The sequence below is a fragment of the Micropterus dolomieu genome, linkage group LG17 (assembly GCF_021292245.1).
Source record: "Micropterus dolomieu isolate WLL.071019.BEF.003 ecotype Adirondacks linkage group LG17, ASM2129224v1, whole genome shotgun sequence".
NCBI classification, from domain to species: Eukaryota; Metazoa; Chordata; class Actinopteri; order Centrarchiformes; family Centrarchidae; genus Micropterus; species Micropterus dolomieu.
This window is the reverse complement of record NC_060166.1, coordinates 3,179,599-3,205,886: the sequence shown is the minus strand read 5'-3', so window position 1 is coordinate 3,205,886 and position 26,288 is coordinate 3,179,599. Positions and strand designations below refer to the sequence as shown.

The 26,288-nt window shown below is 41.1% G+C and overlaps 1 protein-coding gene across 1 annotated transcript in view; it reads right to left on the bottom strand.

Annotated features, from left to right (window-relative positions):
* The window catches only part of fat3a (FAT atypical cadherin 3a), a 345,169-nt gene that overhangs the window by 150,716 nt on the left and 168,165 nt on the right, over positions 1 to 26,288 (bottom strand). The window contains exons 4-6 of the mRNA XM_046074254.1: positions 22,409 to 22,470; positions 8,277 to 8,591; positions 7,463 to 7,673 (exon numbers count right to left, since the gene is read on the bottom strand). Of these exons, the coding sequence (XP_045930210.1) occupies positions 7,463 to 7,673; positions 8,277 to 8,591; positions 22,409 to 22,470 (588 nt within the window). The remainder of the gene's footprint in view (positions 1 to 7,462; positions 7,674 to 8,276; positions 8,592 to 22,408; positions 22,471 to 26,288) is intronic.

Genomic DNA, 26,288 nt, shown 5'->3' with positions numbered 1-26,288 from the left:
CCATGAGGGTGGTATGAGGGCCCGACATCCACAGGTGGGGGTTGTGCTTACAGCCCAACACTGTGCAGGACGTTTGGCATTTGCCAGAGAACACCAAGATTGGCAAATTCGCCACTGGCGCCCTGTGCTCTTCACAGATGAAAGCAGGTTCACACTGAGCACATGTGACAGACGTGACCGAGTCTGGAGACGCCGTGGAGAACGTTCTGCTGCCTGCAACATCCTCCAGCATGACCGGTTTGGAGGTGGATCAGTAATGGTGTGGGGTGGCATTTCTTTGGGGGGCCGCACAGCCCTCCATGTGCTCGCCAGAGGTAGCCTGACTGCCATTAGGTACCGAGATGAGATCCTCAGACCCCTTGTGAGACCATATGCTGGTGCGGTTGGCCCTGGGTTCCTCCTAATGCAAGGCAATGCTAGACCTCGTGGCTGGAGTGTGTCAGCAGTTCCTGCAAGAGGAAGGCATTGATGCTATGGACCGGCCCGCCCGTTCCCCAGACCTGAATCCAATTGAGCACATCTGGGACATCTGTCCTACTTTTTATTTTGCTTGGAGGGAAGTCACCTTCCCCCACATGCCCATTTTCTCCAAAATTGTCCTAATCACAGAGAAACAAAAGAAATGGTAATTTTGTGAAGACTGGAAAAGGTGACAGGGCAGGACAGAGACACAAAAACACAACAAAGGGCTGCCCATCTACTGGTTTTCTTATTGTTAAAGGCTTTGTATAAGATGGGGGCTCATTTAACTATAACTTTAAGTACAAGATGATTAAATGCAGATACTACAAAAGGGCTATTGATACTTAAATTACCTCCAAGCCATGTTAGCAGAAAATTTTGCCCCGGTGAAGAGGTGGTCGCTCTCCCCCCTCAATTTAATAAAGAGGGCAGTTTGCTCCTTGCTCCCTAAAACAAAATGATATGTTCAAGTAACTTTTTTGCTTCACATCAACAAACAGTAAGCAGCATAAATCGCAAAATAACCTAGTTACATTAACCGTGTACTATATCCCAAGGTTTTTGTAAGCGTTACTAACGTTAACTGTCTGAAAACCAAGCAGAGTTCACAACCTGTCTAACATTAAATTAGTCTAAGTTACGTGGTATTTATGAAGTATAAATGATGTATAATATCGCGACAATCTCTGTAAGACGTAGGTCTGACTCTGAGCCTCTTCGATTTTAAGTGAAGACGTTAAAGGCTTTATTTTTGAGGTTGTAACTTGCCCAGCCGAGTTGCATTTAACGTTAACGTTAGCACATCAATAAAGGTAACATTAGCTCCCCAGTTAATCACTTAACTCACATTAAATTCTTCCAGAAAACTATTCTTTAAACGAGACACGGCGCTTTTATGCCTCTTGTTATTTTTACATTTGTGTTGTTGGCTTTTGAAGTGAGGTGAAATCCAATACTTACATTTATAGGTAAAATCCGGGGGGCTCAACTCCACAGCCACAGCCGACGCCATTATTTACACTGGGACAATCAACCGGCGCGCAATGAATATCGGGATACCTGGGGCTGCGAAGGATCCAGCTGCTGGATCCTTCACAGCCTTCGAGAAAAAGAAGGCTGCATTTGTCGGCCGCATTTGAAGGAGCCTTCGAAATGGGACAGCCTAGTCGCATCAACTATGACGTATTCAGTCTTCAAATGCAGCCTTCGAAGGATGCGGTCCCTGAATTGACACACAGCTTATGGCTGGTCTGTGTTCTCTATCGAGACTTTCACTCCACACAATTCCAGTTCCATATGTACAGGGGCGGACCCCACTGGGGCCGCTGATGTGGATCACCACTGTCTGGCTGTGCCTGTCTGGATCTGCCTGCTGGGTAAAGCACAAGCAGCTTCAGCTATAAATGGAGCACTGCTGTGTGTTTAGAGAATGTGGTGTGTGAATATATACACTATATTGCCAAAGGTTTTGGGACGCCTGCCTTTACATGCACATGAAGGTTAATGACATCCCATTCTTAATCCGTAGGGTTTAATATGGAGTTGGCCCACCCTCTGCAGCTGTAATAGCTTCAACTGTTCTGGGAAGGCTGTCCACAAGGTTTGCGTTCATAGAAATGTTTGACCATTCTTCTAGAAGCACTCTAATTCATCCCAAATGTGTTCTATAGGGTGGAGGTCAGGACTATGTGCAGGCCAGTCAAGTTCTCCACACCAAACTCGCTCATCCATGTCTTTATGGACAGAAAGGGGCCATCCCCAAACTGTTTCCGCAAAGTTGGGAGCAGGAAATTGTCCAAAATGTCTTGGTATGCTGAAGCATTAACAGTTCCTTTCACTGGAACTAAGGGGCCAAGCCCTGAAAAACAACCCCACACTATAATCCCCCCTCCACCAAACTTTACACTTGGCACAATGCAGTCAGGCAAGTACCGTTCTCCTGGCAACCGCCAAACCCAGACTCGTCTATCGGATTGCCAGACAGGGAAGCGCGATTCGTCGAACACGTCTCTACTGCTCTAGTGTCCAGTGGCGGCGTGCTTCACACCGCTGCATCCGACACTTTGCATTGCAGCGGCATGGTCATAATCTGAAGGCCACACGATGTTTAGAGGTCTGTAGCTATTGATTCTGGAGAAAGTTAGCGTCTTCTGTGCACTGTGCACCGCAGCATGCGCTGACCCTGCTCTGAGATTTTATATGGCCTACATCCACTTTGGTATAATACCACTAACAGTTGACCATTTTATATTTAGTAGTGAGGAAATTTTACAAATGGAAATGCAGAGGTAGCAATCACTGTACCACGCTTGAATTCCCTGAGCTCCTGAGAGCGACCCATTCTTTCACAAATGTTCGTAGAAGCAGTCTGCAGCCTAGGTGCTTGATTTTATACACCTGTGGCCATGGAAGTGATTGGAACACTGGAATTCAGTGATTTGGAGGGGTCCTAATACTTTTGGCAATATAGTGTATGTTCTGAATATATTCTGTGTGCATTTAAATTTGGGCGTGCATATATTTCTGTGTGTATGAGTGAAATATTTAAGCACTATTTTATATCTATATAAATATCTATATTACACCTTTTCTAATGTTTGTTTCTCAGGTAAACTACTTAGCCTCTATTGCTTTTCACAGAACAGATATGATACGCTAGATAACAATCCATGCCGACACTGAGACATTCTGTACGCATCAAGACATAACCACCCCCATTTTAATTTTTTTTTTTTTTACAAAGGTTACCCTCTTAAATATTTTCTCAACAACCACTCTCCACATCAATCTACACTTTCTGTATTCTCACAGTTCACTTTTCACATGCTGGGTGTGAGGGGTTGTGTGCTGCTTGCTGTGCGTTGGGTGTTTGGTTCTCCTGCTGGATGTAGGGTGCGAGAGGCTGTGTTATGCTTCTTCAGCCCAAACCTGCAGTCCCAACCTAACAGTCATTAGGTTAGCTAATGGGTCAGCAGATAGTGGGAGATTTGTCTGCATGAGTTAATTGCATAATAATGTGTGTACAGATGATGCTAACAGCAGGTCATTAGACAGAGCTGTCACCGAGGTAACATCATGGAGGTTGTTGTCATTGGAGCAAATAAAAAGGTTGTGATACCTTTTATCAAACCTTCATCCCTTCATTTAACCTTTGCTGCAATGTAGTCCATTAATGTGAAACACACACACACACACATTGACACAGGATAAACACTAACACATATACAAACACACACGCCCACTCAGAGTAAACTTCTGTGTGGTTTACTCCCCTGGGTCAACCAACAAATCACAAGAATATCAGCAGAATCAGCAGCACCGATGAGAAGCACAGGAATGGACAATGAGCTTAAACAAAAAAGACAAGGAAAAAGAAAGAAAGGAAATAGAGCTGACAACAAAGAGTGGTAGTGGAAGTTGGAAGTGAGCTACCTTCTGAGGAACAGTTCCTGCCACAAGCGCTCTGCAGAATATAGAACATCTCACGGAAAGACCTGGGACCTTCCAGGCATGAAGCATTTAGGAGAAAGAGAAGAGAGAAAGTGAGACAAGAAGGACAGAGATGCTTGAGGAAGGAAGACAGGAGGACAGAAGGATGACATGATGAGACCAAGGAGGAGTCTGATAAGACAGGACAGAGACGGCAACTGCTTAATTGCCGAACCTCTATCAAATTATTTGCACATGGGATGGAGCCTACTGAAAAGTAATATTTAGGCATTTTGGTTTAATACTGCCACAATGACGCATGGGTTTTAATTACACTCATGATGATATTTGTGGATTACGGCTGCTTTCTCTGACCTTGAACACAAAATTTACTTATGTACAGAATATATGTAGTATATGTGTATGTAGGATGAGTGAGCCTGAGCATAAGCATTTCACTGTTCTTAAACATGCGACAATAAACTTGAATTTGGACAATTAGTAGTTGGCAAAAATCTCACCACAAATCCACACACATTATTTTCAACACTTTTGATAGTGCAGCTCACAGTCCCAAACAGAGGAAGGTTGCAGCTATGTTTCTTGATGTTTATACTGCAAAACTCTACTTCCTATGTCACCACTCAGTCACCAACTGTCTGGGACTCACCGTGCAAGAGTGGGATCACTTCACCATTGTTCACTGTGTGGCAAAAGTCTGAAAAGTGTCAATTGCTTGAGTCACTTATAATATCGCATACAGTACGTTTATGTATAGCTGCAAGCGTCAAATCCGTGTTCAAACCTTTTCATGGTCAACAGAAGCAAGTAGTTAAGACAGCAAGCAGCAATGAGTTTAAAGAAGGAGTAAGAGCAAACAAATACCGCATTTCCCCGATTAAAAGTTGACAATCGAATAAAAGCAGTGTCTCAAATAATGGCTGGGCCTGTGGTGGCTACTAACAAATAAAGTCCCAAACACAGGCGGGGCATAAAAAACAAAGGTGTATAAATACCCGGTGCCTGTCATATAATGGGCATGTCAAATTAAGCACAATGTATATTACATGTATTTAATATAATAAATTCAACAACATAATCATGCTATTTTTAACACTTTGTTGTTATGGATTACTCATCTAGAGTGTTGTTGTCCTGTTGCAGTCACTGTGGGTCTATGTGTGTTAATGTTAGACTGTATTTTATAGTAACTTGCAAATGCCACAAGATGACAGCAGCTACATTTGAGAACCATATGGGAACGGGGCAAGTGACTGAATTCTCCACACTTGCACATATTTCACAATAATAATTCACTTTGTTTGAAAATTAATTGATTCTGCCGACTGAAATCCTAGATTGTTTTAAATTTTAAACGGCTACGGGAAGTGTTTTCATTAACATCATAATTCATTGAAAACTTCAACAGGACAAACAGGAGCAGATCAGAAAACCAGCTTCATGCTAAAATAAGAGCATGTCTCTAATATAAGCCTGCTTCAAATAAAGGCCTGCTATCCTCCACAGCTGAGGTATTTAAAGGCCAGACAACACTATATGCAGCATTTGCCCCCCTTTATGGGATGTGCACAGAACTTGTTGTGTACCAAGGGTGTAGAATTTAGTAGGAATGTCCCTACCAATATCCAGCGACTACTGAATTATCCCTAGCAATAATTTGGAAAAATAAAAATTTAACCACTGTTGTCCGTCAGCGGCTAGTCAGCTAGTCCTCTCCTCTCACACAGGCAAGAGTGAGATCCCGTCCCATTAATGCATGTTACTAACTCGACTTCTCCCCTTTCCAGTAGTCTTGTGCTTTCTCGTCCCTCTCCTCTCTCCTCCTATCACTTCCTGCAGGTGTTTCTGGCTCTGGAGCTGTGGAGTCTGGATCTGTGGTTGCGAGTCACTTGCTGCTACCATTGTTATTACTAGTCCTATTGTTAATATTATTATCATTAACATTAGAATAATTATCTGTACCATTATTTATTTTAATTCTATATTGCTACTACCTTTACTGTATGTATTTCTGTATGGATATTGGGTTGGCTGCTTCCCCCAACCCCGAGCCCTCTCTAGCTCTCTTGCTAGCTCTTGCAAGCTCTCTCTTGCTCTCTCTCACCCTCAACCGGTCGAGGCAGATGGCCGTCCACCCTGAGCCAAGGTTCTGCTCAAGGTTTCTGCCTCTCAAAGTTTTTTCTTGCTCTGTCACCAAGTCCTTGCTCATAGTTAGAATTGTTGTGTCTCTGTAAATAATATCACAAAGAGTACGACTTACACCTGCTGTATATGAAGAGTGAGATTTTGTTATGAATTGGCACTATATAAATAAAACTGAATTGAATTGAACTGAATTGAGTCACTGTGTGAGGGGCGTGGCACCACCATCTGGTCAATTGGGATCATATTTTTAGGGAAGCATTTGCACATAATTTCCAAATATTGGGCCAAGGTTTCATGTCTCTAGCTCATTCCAGCTCACAGCAATTTGAGCTGAGACAGAAGACAATATATGGTATTCACATGTACAAAGATTCACAAAGTTTTTGATTTATAATGTCTGATTAATACTAGTTAATGATGTTTCATTAAGAAAGAAAATAGCTGTGATTCCAGAGAAAGGATGCATATACATAGAGAAGGTGTGAATGAAGAAGTTAGAAAGAATATCTACAGAATGAGAGAGATGGTGGGAGACATTAAGAGACAAAGATAATGAGAGAAAACATGGACAGAGCTACGGAGAGCCAGATGCAGAAGCCAGAAAGTATCTCCAGCTGGATACACATTGACTCTTTGACTAAAAAAGGAAAGATGGATAGTGCATTGTGATTGTTCCTGGTCACAGTTTAATTACATTTCGTTTGGGCTAATTGGAGCCCACAGTGTAGGGAGCGTACATATAGTATTGAACTACATTAAAAACAATAAGAATTAGAATCAAACGTACTGAATAATAGAATTATTAAATCACTTTTACCACACCAGAATCGTCAACACACAATGTATAAAAATTTAGCTTATCGCGCTAGGCCTTCCATAATCTGGTTAAGCCTTTCAAGTGGATTTAAGTGTGCCACGTTGAACATTTCTCACTTAAGTAAATGTCACACTGGCTTTAAAATCTGTCAGAACGTTCTTTTTTGAGAGAGAGACAATGCCTCATCTAAGCAGGAACTAAAGTCATGAAAAATACTTAATATAATTATATAAATGACAATAAATGTCTAAAAGGGAAAGACCCTTTTTTTTAAAAAGGGTCTCAGGATAACAAACATTTTATCCTCAATTCATTCCATATCAGTCGTCTATAGACTGTTTCTATCATTGCTTTACCTCTTACAGGGCATACAGACCTGACAGCTGGAGAAGCTGTCACCATGGTGACTGGGATTGGCAGAGCATAACAGATCATGCAGCGAGGCCACGGTACCTGAGCTGAATCTCATATTACATAAACGCACAGCACACACCAACACTGTCAGCCCAATACATACCATGCACAAAGCCTGGGCACACACTCTATCTCACTGACAGGGCATCGTCCTTACCTATAGGGGGATTTTACCTGTAATGTCAAACCACAAGGGGATGGAGCTCTGCTGCAGGGACACCACACCCACAATCTCTGCCACCTTGTCATTCTCCATGATGGTGAAATTGTAGACTGGCTCATCGAAGAGCAGCGGGAAGGTTGAGGGTGGAGGTCGACGGATCCACTCGATGTGCAGGCGAGTTGTAGAGGACTTCTGAGGACGGCCGTTGTCTGTTGCTTTAATCTGAAGAGAGAAGCACATAAGACAAGACAGAGAACAAAGATGTATGGATATTTGAGTACTGATATTAGATGCAAATGTGAAGTTAAATTTAACAACCACAAACCCACACTAATAAGTCAATGTTGGAGGATTAAGTAGAAGACTGGATTATGTCTAATGCCAACATTAGATTATGGTTATGATTAATAAACTTTAACATTAATGTAAATGCATGTTGGACTCGTAGGTTACTGGACTAAATGTAGAGGTTGCCCGAATGTAAACAGATACAGATTCACTCTACAGGTGGCACAAACTGAGGCAATCATGCATTTGGTAAATTGAAAATGTTTTAATCTGACCAAAATATTTGCATGATGTACCCCACCCGATGCTCCTCACACTCCTTGTTTTTTATGGTGGAACAACTGACACATAGTAAACCTGCTGCTTTCAGTGCCCCTGGAGTTTAGGGGCCCTAGGGCAAGCTTTGCCTTGGTAATCTAACCTTGGGTGCAGCAGGTTAAATAAAAGACATGCCACTCTTTGAGATAAGAGAATTCAACAAAAATGTCCTAAAACTTTTTAGCAGAAATGCTTAATAATTGATGAAGGTTCAAGTACAGTCAGGATGTCATAGCTCCCAGCAGTGAAGGTCTTGCGTGAAGATACAACTGCAGTCTTTGGGTCGATGAAGAACTTCCCATCCTCATTGCCGTCCACGATGCTGTAGGAGAGATCACTGTTGGGCCCGTCATCACGGTCGTAGGCAAACACCCGATAGATAGGCTCACTCTTCTTTCTCCGCTCTCTCTCTGGAAGTTTTACCTGGTAGACCTTCTCAGGAAATGTGGGCTTGTTGTCATTTTCATCCAGTACCTGAACGATCACCCACACTGTACTATGCCTGGGACTCGAACCACCATCTGACACCAACACCTGCAGTGGAAGAATAAAGTGAGATTCAATACCAATACATTCAGGAGCAAAAATCCACCTTTCAACTCAAAAATATTACTGATTTGACATTTATGGTGTTAATTATTAATATCGAACGGTATTAAATGTTTTTATCGTGATAAGATTTTTAGCCATATCACCCAGCCCTACATACACACAAAATGTTTTCCAAATCAGAAACTGGATCCTTTGAAGATGTGACCTTTGAGTGTCCCTTGGAGGACTCAAGGGCTGAGCTGAACCTGTTAGTTATTCCCAAATTAGGCGCCTAACCAACAGAACTTAATAATAGGGCAGTGAGGTGCTCCTCTTGAACGTAATGTAATATAATGTAATGTATTAAATAATCTTGACTTTTGACCATGTGAAGGCAAAAACCAGTCAAGTCATGGTGTATTACATGAAAGCAATGTTATCTAATCAAATTAAAATGAAAACAACAAGAATGTTGTGAACAATGTCCAGGTGAAGTCCTATTTATGGTAGATATTCATCTGGCCAAAGTGGGATGCAGCCAGGAGGACGCTTTGATGGCTGGCTTTTTTTTTCTCATTTAAATTTTTATTGAATTCTTAAAAGCGGAGTATGTGAGTACTTCGGAATCTTGGCATAAACATATTCTGACATGTCACAGATGAAAAATAAAATTAGAAAAATTAAATATGAGAATCAAGTCTGAAAAATCCAGTCCACAGAAAAAAAGGAAAAGAGCTGTGCTATATTTAGTCTCTAATTTCTTAGGCTGAGTTTTCATTAGTCCTCATGTAGGTCCAAAAAAGTCATCCCATTCTCCTTGTTAGCTGACAGTTTGTGAAGCATATACTCATAAGATGCCTCCACCGTTGCAGTAGTCCAGTCTTTCAGATTAGAAGACACAGCAGTTTTCCAGTATCTTAAAATAACTCTGAAAGCTGTGAACAAGCCCACCATAACGACGGTATATCTGTCCCCTAATAAACATACAGCAGGAGTCAGGGGAATCACTGAGCCTGACCAGTTACTCAAGAAGTCCACAACTTCAACCCAAAATGGACTCACTAATACACATTCCCATACACAGTGAAGAATAGTTCCTACCTCTGTTTTACACGTCCAACACATATTGTCATTCATCAGTTTCAATCTATATAATCTCACAGGGGCATGACTGTATCTATGTATGATCTTATATTGTGTGAACTTCCCTCTTGCTTCTCTTGCATATTTTCCACAGTCTGCTAGTATACCCAGCCATTTCTCCTGTGTAAAGTTTGTTCTCAGGCCTCCCTGCCATAACAATTTCACATTAGAGGACACGCCACTTACTAAGTTTGTTAGTTTATAAAATTGTGAAGCCGTGTAGCATTCGCGTGGCGCATTCAGATAGTCCAAAATATAATTTCCTGAACAATTACCAATTCGAGACTAATTTGTATGTATCTAAAAAAATGCTGTTTGCCTTCGTGTTTAAATTGACGCAATAATTGAAAGACTTGAATTGTCCATTTTTGTATACATATACCATTTGAACACCACTGCTGCCAATACACTGACGTTTTACCAATATGTATGGCAGGATTAAACCACAATGAAGCATATTTCTGCACATATTGTGACAACTTATACATTTTGTGTACCTTAGCCCACACTTCCTTAGAGTGAACAAGAATTGGGTTTGTTGTATTACTTTGTTGAGACAGTTGCTCCTTTGGACTAAATGGTGAACAGAACTCCTTCTCAATCTCCATCCAGTCTGGCTTGTTGCCTGTCGTTTTCCAATATTTGGCTAGTTTAGCCATTTCAAAAGATATCCCATATAACCTTGGATCTGGTAAACCTAATCCCCCTTTCTCCATGGCAGCGCACAGTTTACTTAGTTTTATCCTCACTCTTTTCCCATCCCATAAAAACTGTTTAACTATATTATCATACTTCTTAAAAATGGCGGCCGGTATCGTGATTGGCAGCATCATTACTAAGTAATTAAATTGCGGGGCTACTATCATTTTGATAATACAAACTTTTCCCCACAGGGTAAGTTTTTTGCTACTTCTCCAAATTTGTTTTAATTTTTTTGGAACACTGAGTTAAAGTTTAACAAAGGCATCTCTCCTAGGTCTTGACTGAGTTTAAATCCAAGGTACTTCATGCCTTGAGGTACCCACTTAAAGCTATTTTCACTTATTTTCCACCATGTAATGGTGGCATGTGGAAGTCATGGGCATAGCCTCGGATTTATTCCAATTAATTATGTAACCTGACAATTTAGAGTAGGACTGAATAGTATCCATCCAATGTGGTAAGGATGCCTCAGGGTCTGTCACTAGAGCTAAGATATCATCAGCGTATAACAACAATTTATGTTCCTGTCCACCGACCTCCACTCCCTTAATTCTCCAATTGTTCCTGATACTAACAGCAAGTGTTTCTAGACAAATTATAAACAATAGAGGGCTCAAAGAGCAGCCCTGGCGAGTGCCTCTAGACAGGCTGAAAGAGGGTGATATAACTCCATTTGTAATTACTGCTGCTTTTGGTTCAAATTCAAATTAGCTTTATTGGCATGAAAGTATAGCAACAATATTGCCAAAGCTATATATGGTTCTTTATATAATGTCTTAACCCATTAAGAGAAATAGGGACCAAACCCAAAATGTGACAAAGCGGAAAAGAGAAAGCTCCATTCCACTTCATCAAAGGCCTTTTCAGCAGCTAGGGAAATAGCAGCTATTGGCACATTTTTGGATTGGGCAAGCCACATAAGATGTAGTAATTTCCTCATGTTGTCCGATGAGAATCTGTTCTTCATAAAGCCTGCTTGGTTGGGATGTATAATATTGGGTAAAACTTGTTGAAGTCGTAGAGCCAGCACTTTTGTCAATACAATTACAACATACTAAGTCTAGATTAAGCAGGCTAATAGGTCTAAAATTAGATGGGTCTGTAATGTCTTTTTTTGGAATCAGAGATATTAAAGCTTCATTAAATGTATGTAATGTAATCTTAAAAGCCTCCTGATACAACTTCACCAAGACTGGAGCAAGAATGTCTATGTACTCTTTATAATATTCCACAGGAAATCCGTCGTATCCTGGTGATTTCCCAGTGTTCATTAATGACACAGCTTTCCTTATTTCTGCTACAGTTATAGGTGACTCTAACTTCCTTGTGTGATCAGGGTTAAGCTTAGGTATATTTATGTTACAGAAGAATGAATTTATTTGATTGTCATTGCAGGATACTGTTGATGTACATAGTTTCTTGTAATATTGTAGGAATGTTTCATTTATATATTTTGTTGAGGTTTCTAATTTAACTCCCGTTTGATAGTTGAGATTATATTTCAGGAGTCCTTTTCTTTCATTTGTCTAGCTAGTATCAGTACCAGTTTTTCCCCCACCTTTGTAAAAATGTGTTTTTAATCTGTATAATTAACATTCTACTTTTTTGTTAGATTTCATATAGCTGAAACTTAAGCTTACAGAGTTCCTGATATTGTGGTTCTGAAAAATGTTGCGCTAAATTATTTTCCTTTAATTTAATTTCACCTTCTAATTCTTTGATTCTGTTTAGGATGTCTTTTTTCTTTTGAGCCGAGCGAGCAATTATTTTCCCTCTTATATATGCTTTAGACTGTTGCAATTTCCTTAGTACTGCTAATGTTTAAATCAAAGAAAGATTTCAAATCCTTTCCCAACAATGACCTCAAGTCTTTCTCCTGTAGTAATGATGAATTCATTCTCCATCTCTTACCCATGTCCAATTCTGTGTTTATACATAATTCCACCACTGCATGATCTGTGATAGCAATAGTTCTTAGACTGCAACTAACTACACTGTTTACTAAGGGGCTTGCAATTAAGAAAAAGTCAGTTCTGTAGTGTGACTTATGACAGTGAGAAAAAAACATTTACTCCCTCTTCCAAGGGTTAGTAAGTCTCCAGACATCTGTGAGCACCATGTCATCTTTTAACATATGAATTGCCTCCCTATCTTTAGTCATTAGTGGACCTTTAAACTGACTTTTGTCTAAAATAGGGTCCATCACTTGGTTAAAGTCTCCTGCCAGTATAATTTGCCCATCCATCTCCCCTAGAACTCTACTGACTTCATGAAAGAAGTGTGGGTCTCCCTTATTAGGTGCATAAATATTACATAATATCACTTGCATACCTTCTATTAATGCCTGGACACATATCATTGTCCCCTCAGTATCCTTAACCTCTTTAAGCAACATGAAATGTATCCTCCTGTTAAGCAAAATCAACTCTGTTTTGTGAACTTGTGAGCTGAGAAATACATGCCTCACCCAGCCTGTTTTGAATTTAGCTGCCTGTATGAAAACTATATTTAGATATAGAAAACATATATATCTGTCTTATTAGCTTTTAAATATGACAGTACCTAGCGTCTTTTGACTGGATTTCCAATTCCATTAATATTCCATGACATGTACTTAATACATTTCTTAATCATCTTTGTTCAAATGACCCTGCATACATGTCTACTTCACTGTTCCTGTTTGAAGCACTGTTCACCTGTAGGCCTATTTGACCTGGAAAAAGAACGTTTCCAGTACAAAATACAGAAAAGAAAAACCATAACCAAAGTCAAAAACTTAAATTCAAGCCAGAAAAAGTCTGACAGTCCTGGAGCTGACATGTGCAGCTTTAAAATAAAACCTTATGTGGTCCGTGGGTTACTGCTCCTCCCTCTTGTAATTCTCCGTCCTTGGCAGCTGCCGTACGGGTCCCTCTCCTCTGACACCCGTCTTCTCAACCTGTTTGTGGCTCTTCCATACAAACATAAGTATCCGTTCATCTCCCTTGTTGGGTGTTTAGTCTTTGCCCTGGTTGTTGTCGTTGATAAATGTATCCGCCGCTGTTGCCATAGTGAAATTCTTCCCTCCGCCACCTGAACCTCAGTGTGGCCGGGAAGGCCAGCGTGTACTTCACTTCCCGCTCCAGCAGTTTGCGCTTCACCGAGGTGAAGGTTTTCCTCTTCTCTGCCAACTCTTTTGTCATCAATCGGTCGTCATCCTTCCCATACGAAGCCCCATTTTTCCTTAGCTGCCGTTATCACCTTGTTTGACGCTGACTGTCTCAGGAACCGTATCACCACCGGTCGTGGGGGCAGCTCCGGGTCCAGTATTGGTGCAAGCAACCGGTGTCCGATCTCAAACTCGGCATCAGCCCAAACCCCCAGCCCCTCCGTAAAAATTTTTTGAACACAGCTCAACAATGTCCCATTGGTCCCAAAAGTCTCTTTCAGGCCTATGAGCCTTGCGTTGTTCCTCTTGCTGTATTTTCCAGGGCTTGAATGTGACCCCAAATTAGTCCATTAGCTTATTTCTCTTGTTTCCTTCAGCGTCTAGCCGCTCTGAGGTCTCCTCTAGGCGCATAGCCCTTACTGTTGCTTTCAACTCCTTTGTCGTTTCAGTTCAATTCAATTCAAATCAGCTTTATTGGCATGAATGTATAACAACAGTATTGCTACTACATATAAATTACATAAGAACAATAATTTTCATACATTTCATTAAATAAGTAAATAAAACAGTAAAAGTTGTGTTTGTTTGTGTTGATAAAAATAAATATATATATATATATAAAATATAAAAATTCCAAAAAAAATAAATATTAAAAATAAAAGTAAATAAAATCAACAGTAACGTGTGTGTGTGTGTGTATTAATAGACAAAAAAATAAATAATAAATAATTATTAATTAATTTAAAAAAATCTTCAAAAGTCTTCTTCATGTGGAAGGCTTTTTCGAGTGGCCATGCAGCCTGTGCCTTAAACATTTCGATGTGGCCATTTCGCTTGATTTCGGCTGTTTTAGTTCCTCAAAAATGCGGCAGCTGTTTACTCTTCGAAGTGGGGGTATTTAGGGCCCGAGCACGAACCGTGCGAGGTCACTATTGAAAGTGTAAGGACTTTTATTAGGGCCCGAGCACGAACCATGTGAGGTCCCTATTGAAACTGTAAAGATTTTTTTTTTTTTTTTTGCAAAGTAAGCTCAATTTTGGGGGCCTAAACATACTCGAAAACTCACCAAACTTTACACACATGTCAGAAGTGGTGAAAAATTTCGTATTTTATGGGTTTCGCGCATGGGCGTGGCAAAATGACTCACTAGCGCCACCTAGAAAATTGGAAAAAATTAGCCCCTCGTCCATGTTCAACCTACATGCACGAAATGTTCAGGGGACATGTACCATATCAAGACGCACAAAAAAGCCTCAAGAACCCATACCCTAAACTCAACAGGAAGTCGGCCATTTTGAATTTTACGGCCATTTTTGGATGATTTACACACTTCGTACTTTAACTCCTCCTCCTAGGGATTTAGTCGGATTGACTTCAAATTTCTGCTGTGCCTTCTAAAGGCATTGACGATGAAAAGTTGTGCTATTTGTGAGTTTTCGTCAATGGGCGTGTCTGTGGCGTCTATGATTCACCATTAAACAGGAAGTTATTATAACTTCAGTGTATATGCTCACATCTGCACCAAACTTTACATGTAGGATGAGAGTCCCGCCCTGAACACATGTACATGCTGACATTTACCCACAGTCATAGCGCCACCTGCTGGCAACAGGAAGTGACCTTTAACGAAGCAGCCCTCGCCGCACGTTTCACCTGCGTGTACGAATTTTCTGTGGTACGTGTATCTTGTCCAGACGTACCAAAAAGCCTCTTGGAGCGATGCCCTAAAACCAACAGGAAGTCGGCCATTTTGAATTTGACGTCAAATTTTGGATGATTTACACACTTCGTACTTTAACAAACTCCTCCTAGGGATTTAGTCCAACCGACTTCAAATTTCTGCTGTGCCTTCTAAAGGCATTGAAGATGAAAAGTTGTGCTATCTGTGAGTTTTCGTCAATGGGCGTGTCCGTGGCGTGGCGTCAAAGATCAACTCTTCGCCATGACACAGGAAGTTGTTGTAACTTCAGTGTACATGTTCACATCTGCGCAAAACTTTACATTCTTGATAAGTGTCCCGCCCTGAACACATCTACATGCCAATATTAATTTATATTCATAGCACCAAGTGCTATGTAGCGCCACAAAGGGGACACAGTGTCTGAAGCACGTAGCAAATTCACAGCCGCACTGGCAGAGCTTCAGAATATGCAACGCAGCTGCCTTGTGCCCCGACGCGCTACACGTGCGAGGGCACGCCCAACGCTGCTTGCAGCTTTAACTTTTAAATATAACTTGAGCCTATACTTTGGTACCATCAGAAATTTACGTGTCGGAAACTGGAGGATCCCTAATCACCCGCCATCTTGTTCGCCTTTCCTACGTGACTCTGCATCTGAGCATTGGCACATTGCTATCTTGAGGCAACAGAAAGTGGTTGCATTATTGAGCAACAATAACCTAATCTATAATCACTGGTGCAGAATTTTCCTGCTTTTTAAAGGGGATATTGTTCAGATAGCAAGATGCACCTGCATAGGCTGTTCTGGTGATAACAGTTATATCTGCAGATATAAAAATAAACATTCTAGATAAAAAGTGGCTGGGTGAAATAGGCACAGCAGCATCGCTTTAATGATTATTTAAATCTCCCAACACGCGGATGGAATTGATGAAAATGCCCTGACAGCAGCCTCTCTTCCTCACTGTTAGCAGAGACTCAAGTCTGCAGTGGAGATCCAATGCTTCACTGATAAACCTGATTAGGCTTCATGATCAGAGACAGTTTTATACTTCACTTCTTTCATACTCTCTCCTCTGCATCATGTTTTTTATAATGCACCATTAATCTGCCATTTAAAACCAACACAGCTATGATTAATTAAGAGACTAAATACAACCATTTGCCTCGAGCCTTACCCAGATTATGCATCATTTAACTAGCAAAAGTGGAATTGGAAATGTCCTAAATGCACTTGTGCCATGCACTTGAGACCATGTGATCAGTTTCAGTACAGTTTAAATTTGGCTTTTAGACTTTTTGCACACAAACCAGTTTGTTCAACAGTTCTGTAGCTCTCTTGCTCTAAATCCCCAAAAAAGACTTTCACTGACAAACATTTTACAGCATTGTATGAACAACAAGAATAAATATGTATAGAATTTGATTACTTTGTAGTTCACTATAGTAGTGAGCTAATAGTGTGTTAATTCTATTTGCTGCTATTTTCTCTGTTTCCTGTGGTTTCACAGCTACTTTATTAAGCTTCTGTACTTGGAAAATGATGAAGGTGATCACTGAGAGGTGGAGCTAGCCAATGTGAGTTACAAAGCAGGCTTTTTTCTATTGTCCTAAATTTATATTAATTTAGCTTGAAGTGCAATCACTTTTTAGCTTGTCGCAGATTGACAACGTGGCAGCAGTTAATTTCTCCTGTGCTCATGTCTAACTTCATTTTTGAAAATGCCAGACATGAGGAGCTGCAGTGATTGTGAAGAGAGAATTATCCCTAAACTGGCTGGCATGCTAGTTGACAATGGAAGGCAAAAGGAAGGGGGGGGGGGAGGAGAAGGCATATATGTAGTGTAGTGTGTGTGCGTGCGTGAGCGTTTGAGTGTGTGTGCGTGCTGTGCTGGTCATTATGCGTGTCTATCTTTGAAGTGTTTTAGTAAATTAATGTAAAACAAACATTATGCCCTTTACTCTGTGAAATGTTTTGGTCTATTTACTCTTAAAGCTTAATATAATAAGCTTATATTATATATTTGCTGAACTGTCACTATATCCTGACAGCAGTAAATGAGACAGATGATCTGTAAAAACAGGTTTCTCTCCTCCTCTCTCCAGGTTTGGCTCCTCCTATTTCTCCTAATGCCATTTGCAAGAATCCAGTGCACCATGAACCTATACAATCTATCAGAACCAGAGCGTATCAATGAGTGGCAAAGAGGCAACTGTGGGGAGTAACTTTTGAGGGGGGCAGTGGTGTAGTAGCCTCTTATTGTCACAGCTACCTCTGACGTCCGTTCAAGTTAGCAATAATATACATGCAACGTCCGGTTACACTTTCAAAATAAAATTACCAGTTAGTGTGAACAGGCACGTAGTAAATGATATGAAACGTCGCAAAAAACGAGTCAATGTGAGTGAGTGCTTACAATATTGATGAGAGGACAAAGAGGGACTATCCTTCTGGGCACAAGAAGAGATAATAACTCAGTGAGAGCCAACGGGCAACGATGGAAATGATTACTACGTCGCGTGTGAACATGCGCTCATATGCACGTGCACGAAATGAAACTCGCGCATCCGGTTGAGCGGTACTACATTCCGCAGCCGGACTTTATTGCATTCCAGCAGCAACATTAGTGCAACCAGTCCAGATAAACAACAGATGTGAGGCACTCCTCGTAGGCACACATCATTTTAAAACAGGACAGTGATTATCTGTCTCTCAGTGACGGTTTAGTTACAACTCTGGACTAATGCAAGATGGAAAGCAGTGGATTCACATTGACTATTAAAATGTTGATTAGTGGGGCAGGCTGGGCGATATGGATGCACATCTCTCAGTAAATAATAAACATTATTTAGTCAAGACCATAAAGAATAGTTTAAACCACAATTAACTATCTGGTTTCTTCAGCTTTCACTAAGGAGCAAAAATCAGCATTTAAACTCGATAGAAGTAATGATTTGACATTTATCCTGATAATTATCAATATCGAATGATAGCAAATTTTTTAGCGTGATAACATTTTTGGCCATACCGCCCAGCCGTTGTATAAATAGTATTTTAGCTTTCAAAATGTTAAAGGGAACCTGGAGCCAGTTTGTATGGGCCTGATGCAGCTGATAACATTAATATCTAGCAAGTATTGATATCTATTATTTAAAGGGCTATGCTTAAATTTGTCAGTAGAGTAGATGCTGGATCATAAGCCAGTATGAGCACAGCCAGAGATGTCCAGCCAGCAGAAGTCTTCACAGACTGTATGAGGGTTTTTCTAGACGATTCCATTCAGGCTTATAACAGAGACAGACTGTTTAGTGTGTGTAGTAGTGAGAGCAATGCAGTGTCAGGTGTGCCTGTGTAGCAGTGGCAAATTGTTTACATGGCTCACAGGTAACATAGCACACATAAAATAGGTATGTGTACTTATGCTCCGGTCAAATCCCTGTCTGACATGTTGAATATGTATGAAGAAGAAGAAGTAGCGTTAGTAGTAGTAGTAGTAGTCGACTGGTTTATAAGAAGTTTTAAAAGAAGAGAGATTTGGACAAATTGAGGACCATACGCATTATTTAGCACAAGAGCCGACAGAGTGTGTCGACCACCATAGCTCTCCTGTGCGTTTGGAAAGGGAGGGCTGAGCGGTGACTGATGGTGCATTCATGTGGTGTTAGAATAATCAGAATCTTTTTTTTCTCCTTAAATCTTTATTTCAAAAAGAGAAATAAAGTGTACATGGAACATAGAGAAGTATACAGAACTTTCATTCGTGCAAAAGAACTTATTGCATATACATATTTTGCAAACATGTAATTTGTAATATGGTTATAATGGTTAATTTGCTTTCCATGTAGAGTGAACTAGATGTCTGCATGTTGTATCTATTTCCCCTATAATGCTCATTCAACACATCTTTGTAGTAGTGTCCATGTTGATTCCACATTCTGAATCAAGACTACATGAACACACACTGAAGTCGAAAGAACAACTTCACAACTCAGGAAATGGGACGATCCAAGGATGTACAATGCACAATAAGCCATTGGTTTCAATTTGCAACCCTCACCACTAGATGCCACTAAAACTAACACACTGAACCTTTGATCGCCGTATTCAACCCAACATATGCTCTGCTCGCTTACAAAACCAATCTTGAAAAGAGGAAAGATGGACGTCAATGTAAAAAGTGCAGTGTTTAATTCTGGAAGATAGCTGTTACACTAAATGACTGTAAGTTCATGCTTTTAGCAAAATAGCAAACAAAAAGAATGTCAGAAGAAAGTTACATCACAATTTATACATTAGATTGATGTATCAATGATGACATATTTTGTGTTGTTCTGTTGTTTTGTTTCATTTTCCGTCAGTCTCTCTTACTATACCAGCAAATCAATGGAGCAAGAGTTCTATTACTGTGGAAATGTCGCCGTCTAGCCTACAGGTTCGCCATAACATTGTCACAGGGGGCTGTTGTCAAGTATGTATCTGTTTCATTCACTCATGTCACCTCAGTGAGCAAGCTTGCTAGCTAGCTAGCTAACCCGTTTATGGACTATGGACAAAGTTTTTTCATGAGGCCCCAGAAAAAGTGGTTCAGCAGCATCAGCCAGTGAACTTTGGACAGGTGTTGTTTCAGGTGTGTGAATCCACAGCTGTAACACACAAGTGTTACAGCTGTGGATTGCTGCCGGCTAGCTAGCTAACATTAGCTACAGTTAGCTGTTGTGCTATAACTTTTATCAATGAAGAACATCACGTGACTGATGATGTCCAAAGCTCCAAAGCTTCAAATGTCATTGTTGAAAACGCTTCATTCAATTTGACAATATTAGAGCCACACTTTAGTGGCAAGAAAGGAGAATAATAGAGAAATATAGTAATGTACATTAGAAAGACATAATCATACAAAGTAATCATTTAATAAAGAAAGAACCTAATTTAAACAATATTTTATGAATTGAATCACTCTGCAATCACATCACATTGCGACTCATGTGAAATGTCACATAGATATCAACCATGAAGCTTAAAAAGATGAGCCCACAGTGGCACTCGAACTAAACTACAGCAAAAAGCTTTTTGCACAATAACATCTATATTTGATGCAGCACTTCTGATCAAAAGTATACAGGTTTAATTATAACACACAGCCTTCTTGGACTTTTGTAGCACATATGTGGCTAAAACTATTAATATCAGCGAGGTGAGGTGGTTTCACAACTACATGCCTAACCGTAACCCTACCCCTAACCGTAGCCTAATTCTAATCTGAAACTAAAACCAAGTCTTGAATCTCAAAAAGCCCTTTAAACATGTGGGGTCCAGCATTTTCTAACCCCACCCATACACACTGCTCAAAAAATGAAGGGAACACTTAAATCATACATCAGATCTTGATGAATCAAATAGTTCAAAATCTTTACTTTTAAATTGCATAATTAATTGAAAACAAAATGATGTAACAATGTTCAATGGAAACCCACACCACCAACTGAATGAGGGCAGAATTTAAAATCAATATCAAGTAAAACAATTGAAATCACAGGCTGATTCAACTTGTGTGACTTTCATCACTGCAACTCATAATGTGTATGACCCCCACAGGTCTGTTTGCACTCCCAACGACATCTGGGCATGGTCCTGATGAGACGGAGGATGGTGTCCTGGGGGATCTTCTCCCAGACCTGGATCAGGGCATCAGTAAGTTCCTGGACAGTTTGTGGCGCTACTTGGCAACATCGCATCCACCGATACATAACATCCCAGAAGATCTCAATTGGATTCAGGTGGGGAACGTGACGGCCAGTCAATGGCATCAATACCTTCTTCATGCAGGAACTGCCTACACACTCGTGCCATATGAGGCCAGGCACTGTCCTGCACCAGGAGGAACCCAGGGCCCACTGCACCAGAGTAAGGTCTGACAACGGCTCTGAGGATTTCATTCTGGTACCTAACAGCATTAACTGTACTGTTGGCTGGCACATGGAGGTCTGTGCAACCCTTCAAGGATATGAATTCCCAGACCATCACTGACCCACCGCCAAACTTGTCATGCTGGATGATGTTGCAGGCAGCATAATTCATCATGGCATCTCCAGAATCTTTTACGTCTGTCACATGTGCTCAGTGTGAACCTGTTCTCATCTGTGAAGAGAACAGGGCACCAATGGCGGACCTGCCAAGGCTGGGGTTCTCTGGTGAACACCAATCGAGCTGCATTGTGCTGGACAGTGAGCAGATATCCCACTAGAGGATGTCGGGCACTCATACCACCCCATGTTTCTGATAGTTTGGTCAGAAACATACATGGCAGTAGCAGGAGGAGCACTGCCAGAGCCCTACAAAATGTTGCAGGGCTCTGGCAGTGCTCCTCCTGTCCCTACTTGCACAAAGGAGAAGATACCAGTCCTGCTACCGGGTTAACGCCCTTCTACGGTGCTATCCTGCTCTCCTTGTGTAATGCCCTGTCTCCTGGGATCTCCTCCATGCAAGAATGTGCTGGGAGTAAGAGCAAACCTTTTAGTGACAGCAGGTATGGATGTGCCATCCTGGAGGAGCTGGGCATCCTGTGCAACCTGAATGGGTTGCAGGTACTACCTCATGCTGTCAGTAGTGACAAGGACACTAGCAAAACGCCAAACTAGAGAACAATCAGTCATAAAGAATAAGAAGAGAGCAACTGTCTGTGGCCACCACCTGCAAAACTATTCCCTTTTTGGGCGTTGCATTGCCTCTACAGTGCACATGTTGTCACTTTTAGTTGTTTACATTTAGTCATTTAGCTTACGCTTTTATCCAAAGTGACTTATAATTGCTATATATGTCAGAGGTTGCACACCTCTGGAGCAACTAGAGGTTAAGTGTCTTCCTCAGGGACACATTGGTGGATGTGTCACAGAGGAAACTGAACCAGAGTCCCTATCACCAAAGGCATGTGTCTTATCCGCTGCTCCATCAACACCAGCTAAGCATAAGCAATTCACAAACGCTTAAGCTTCCTGACTTGACATATTGATATCTCTGAAGTTTAATTGACTTCATGTTATACTGTGATGATTAAGTGTTCACTTATTTATTTTTTTGGCAGTGTATTAAAACAAACCCCACCCCCCACACGCAGATTCAGATACATACATACACTATGTTCTTACCTCTAATACGTGCTCTGTTTGTTGTTCGCGGTCCAGTTTCCTGGAGGTTGTAGTGATCAGACCTGAGACAAAAAACAGCAGAGAAAATAATTAGAAAAGAGACTCCTGTGCCACCACATTAGCAAAATAACTTGTTGTGGGTTTCAGACACAATGACTGACTTGTTCTAACTGGGCATTTCCTAAAGAAAATGTGAGAATATGTGAGAGCTGTCAGCTGTTAGCTGTGGCTTCTACCGCTGCCCCTGCGAACTGCTGCTCCATCAGCAATTTTTCAAATACTTTACCGCTACCTTCAGGTAAAAGAATCTAGCACATGCCACAGCATTAGTTAGTTGTAATTGATCAGATTTGATTAAACTGTCCTGAATGGGTTTTTATCCCTCAACCTTTGGATCTCAGGAGCAATATCTTAATCACTGGACTATTCACACACACTGTGAGAAAATTGCTTTCAACTTTCTCCATTGATCTGGTGTTGAAGTGACCTGTAATGCCTCCAAAGCACCAACACAACAGAGCACTATTGCCTACAATAACCACAAATGCCTGGAGCACCACTGTTTGGCTTGTAAATATATTTTCTTTGATGTCTAGTCCACAACTGCAAAATACAATGAAGACACAGCTATCAACTACCCTTAAGGAAACACTGATGTTAATGTAAACAATGATTGCATTTAGAAAGACCAAGAATATACACATTTAAAAACAACTCAGTGGGAACTGACGCCTTAATTTATGTGTGTGTGGTTTTATGCTTCCTGTGCTTATTCTGAGATTATGTGCTTATAAACTTGGCTTATATTCAATCCTTGCAGAAACAGAAAGCCAGTGAAGTGAATGGAGAATGGGTGTGATGTGGTCGTACTTTCACATCATATCAGGTTCTAGTTAGTTCTAGTTACATAGTTAACATGGTTTGATGCTGTTCTGCTTAACAAGACTCCTCTAAAGGTTTGACCCCAAACATCAGAGTTAGGGGTATATCTGTAATTAATATTGATCAATACTGACACCCTCTATACTTAGCACTTAGCCGTGGCCTGCTGTCAGAGAAAAACGCTACTGATTAATGAGAACACGACTGTTGGGTTTTATGCTACATTAGTCAGGCAGACTTGACCTTGATCTGTAAATGTCAATTCATTAGCTTTAGCAAGAAAGCAAATGTGACAGCACTCAACATCTACACAGCATACATACACTAAGGGCCAGATTTACAGAAGGTTTGCGTGAGTAAAAACGTGTGCAAACGTGGTATTAACAGCAAATTACCACGTAAGCTGATCTACTGCAACAGCATCTGTATTTAATACGTTTGAAAGGAAGGTGCAAGTGTTGCGCCGACATGGCTGCAGTTATCGTTGCGAGAACGAGACACAGGCGTAATGAAAGAAGATGTAGAGAAATTAAAGATATTAGATAATATTATTCTATATCCATATCCATTCTATATCCGCGCCGGTCATAATAGCGACACAACCCATTGTAGGTATCGGAGAGGGAATGGGGCGTACAGGGCCAGGGACAGGAGATCGCGGAGCGACCAGGTATGCTGCGGACGGTCGGTGATTGTTCCTTCTGGCTGGATGAAACACGATCTGCTGGCATTTCCTTGCGTCTGGGCAAAATCACACAGGCCTATTCTGAAATGCTCATTGTGGGATGACAAACTAAAGCGGGCCACAGTGAAGAAGGTAGCAGAAGCACAAAAGGACAAATAACAAGTCATTAACGTTGGGCAGGCTGCACACTCTCCTGCTGAAATGCTGAGGGGCTTCCAGTGGAAGTTGAAGCGGGTCAGAAGACGGAACTAAACCACGGTTCACACGCAGCCTGTGTGAGTCAGGGGTGATAGGCTACATAGTAGCCTAAGTCCACCCCTCAGAATTCCCATGATGCATATTGGTGAAGGGAGTTTTATTAAAATTTGCTAATAACTTTGCCACTTGTTGTAAATACAAATGTTACTTTGTGATTGGTGTATTTTTAAAAAGTGTCTGCTTAGAATATAATGTTTTAGTACGTAATTGTTATTGTTGTGGTAGTTTACCATTGAACGTAGACTTTGTTAGTTGTACTCAAGCGCCCATACTGTCCACATTTGTTGAGAGTGGATATGGTGTGTGTGCCGGTTCAAGCTTGCTAGATGATGATTAACGGCAGGCCAAATAACCCCGCAGGCCACCGGGATATGGCCCGGTTCTCCCGATGGCCAGACCGTCACTGAGACGCGCTGAATGAAACAAACCAAGTCCTTTCTCTCTCCATTGGCGGAAACTATTAAAGTATTTCAAGTATTTCTGATTCTGAAAATACACTAACACCCCCGCACACAGAATTGCATGTCCTTCTATTAGATGCTGAAGAAAAGATCACAAAACCTGTTTATCTTCAGACACAAGTTAATTCCTTTCACAACACACCATTTGTAAACCCTTTCCCTTCAGAAACCTATTTAACAAACAAAGAGACTGTGTACAAATGGCTGTAGTAACATCTCAGCATACTGTCTTACTGGCTACGATAAGATTGATCCCACACTGGGGAAATTCTCTTGTTACAGTAGCTCTAGATACAACACGGTAGATAAGAAAAATACACATAGGATAAAAAATTTCAATTCAATTCAATTCAATTTAATTTATATAGCGCCAAATCACAACAACAGTTATCTCACAGCGCTTTTCATAAAAGAGCAGGTCTAGACCATACTCTGTGATGTTATTTACAGAAGCCCAACAATTCCCACCAAGAGCAAGCAGTAGGCGACAGAGGCAAGGAAAAACTTCCTTTTAAGAGGCAGAAACCTCGAGCAGAACCATGGCTCAGGTGGCTATCTGCCTCGACTGGTTGGGGGTGAAGGAGAGAGAGAGGGAGAGAGAGGGACAGAGAGGGAGAGAGAGAGGCAGCCTACACAGTATACACACAGAGGTACAGACAGTAAAGGTGATGTTGCTATAGACTAAGTGAAAAATGGTACAGATATTTATAGTAGTGTTAATGATATTAATCGCAATGTTAATGATTATAATAACAATAATAACAATAGGACTAGTAACAATAGTTGTAGCAGAGGGTGTCGAACAGGAACACGGGGGGCAGCAGGTGACTTGCAGCCACAGATCCAGACTCCACAGCTCCAGAGCCAGAAACACCTGCAGGAAGTGATAGGAGGAGAGAGGAGAGGGACGAGAAAGCACAAGACTACCAGAAAGGGGAGAAGTTGTGTTAGTAACATGCAATAATGGGATAAGGTTGCATACAGAGGGAGAGAAAGTAGAGGAGAGAGGAGCTCAGTGCATCATGGGAAATCCCCCGGCAGTCTAGGCATATAACAGCATAACTAAGGGATGGTTCAGGACTCACCTGAGCCAGCCCTAATTATAAGCTTTATCAAAGAGGAAAGTCTTAAGCCTACTCTTAAATGTGGAGATGGTGTCTGCCTCCTGAACCCAAACTGGAACCTGGTTCCACAGGAGAGGAGCTTGATAGCTGAACTCTCTGGCTCCCATTCTACTTTTGGAGACTCTAGGAACCACAAGTAATCCTGCATTATGGGAGCGCAGTGCTCTGGTGGGGTAGTAAGGTACTATGAGCTCTTTAAGATAAGATGGTGCCTGACCATTAAGAGCTTTGGATGTGAGAAGAATGATTTTAAATTCTATTCTGGATTTTACTGGAAGCCAATGCAGAGAAGCTAAGACAGGAGAAATATGATCTCTTTTCCTGGTTCCTGTCAGAACACGTGCTGCAGCATTCTGGATCAGCTGAAGAGTCTTAACGGACTTTTTCGAGCAGCCTGATAATAAGGAATTGCAGTAATCCAGCCTAGAAGTAACAAATGCATGGACTAGTTTTTCTGCATCATTTTTAGA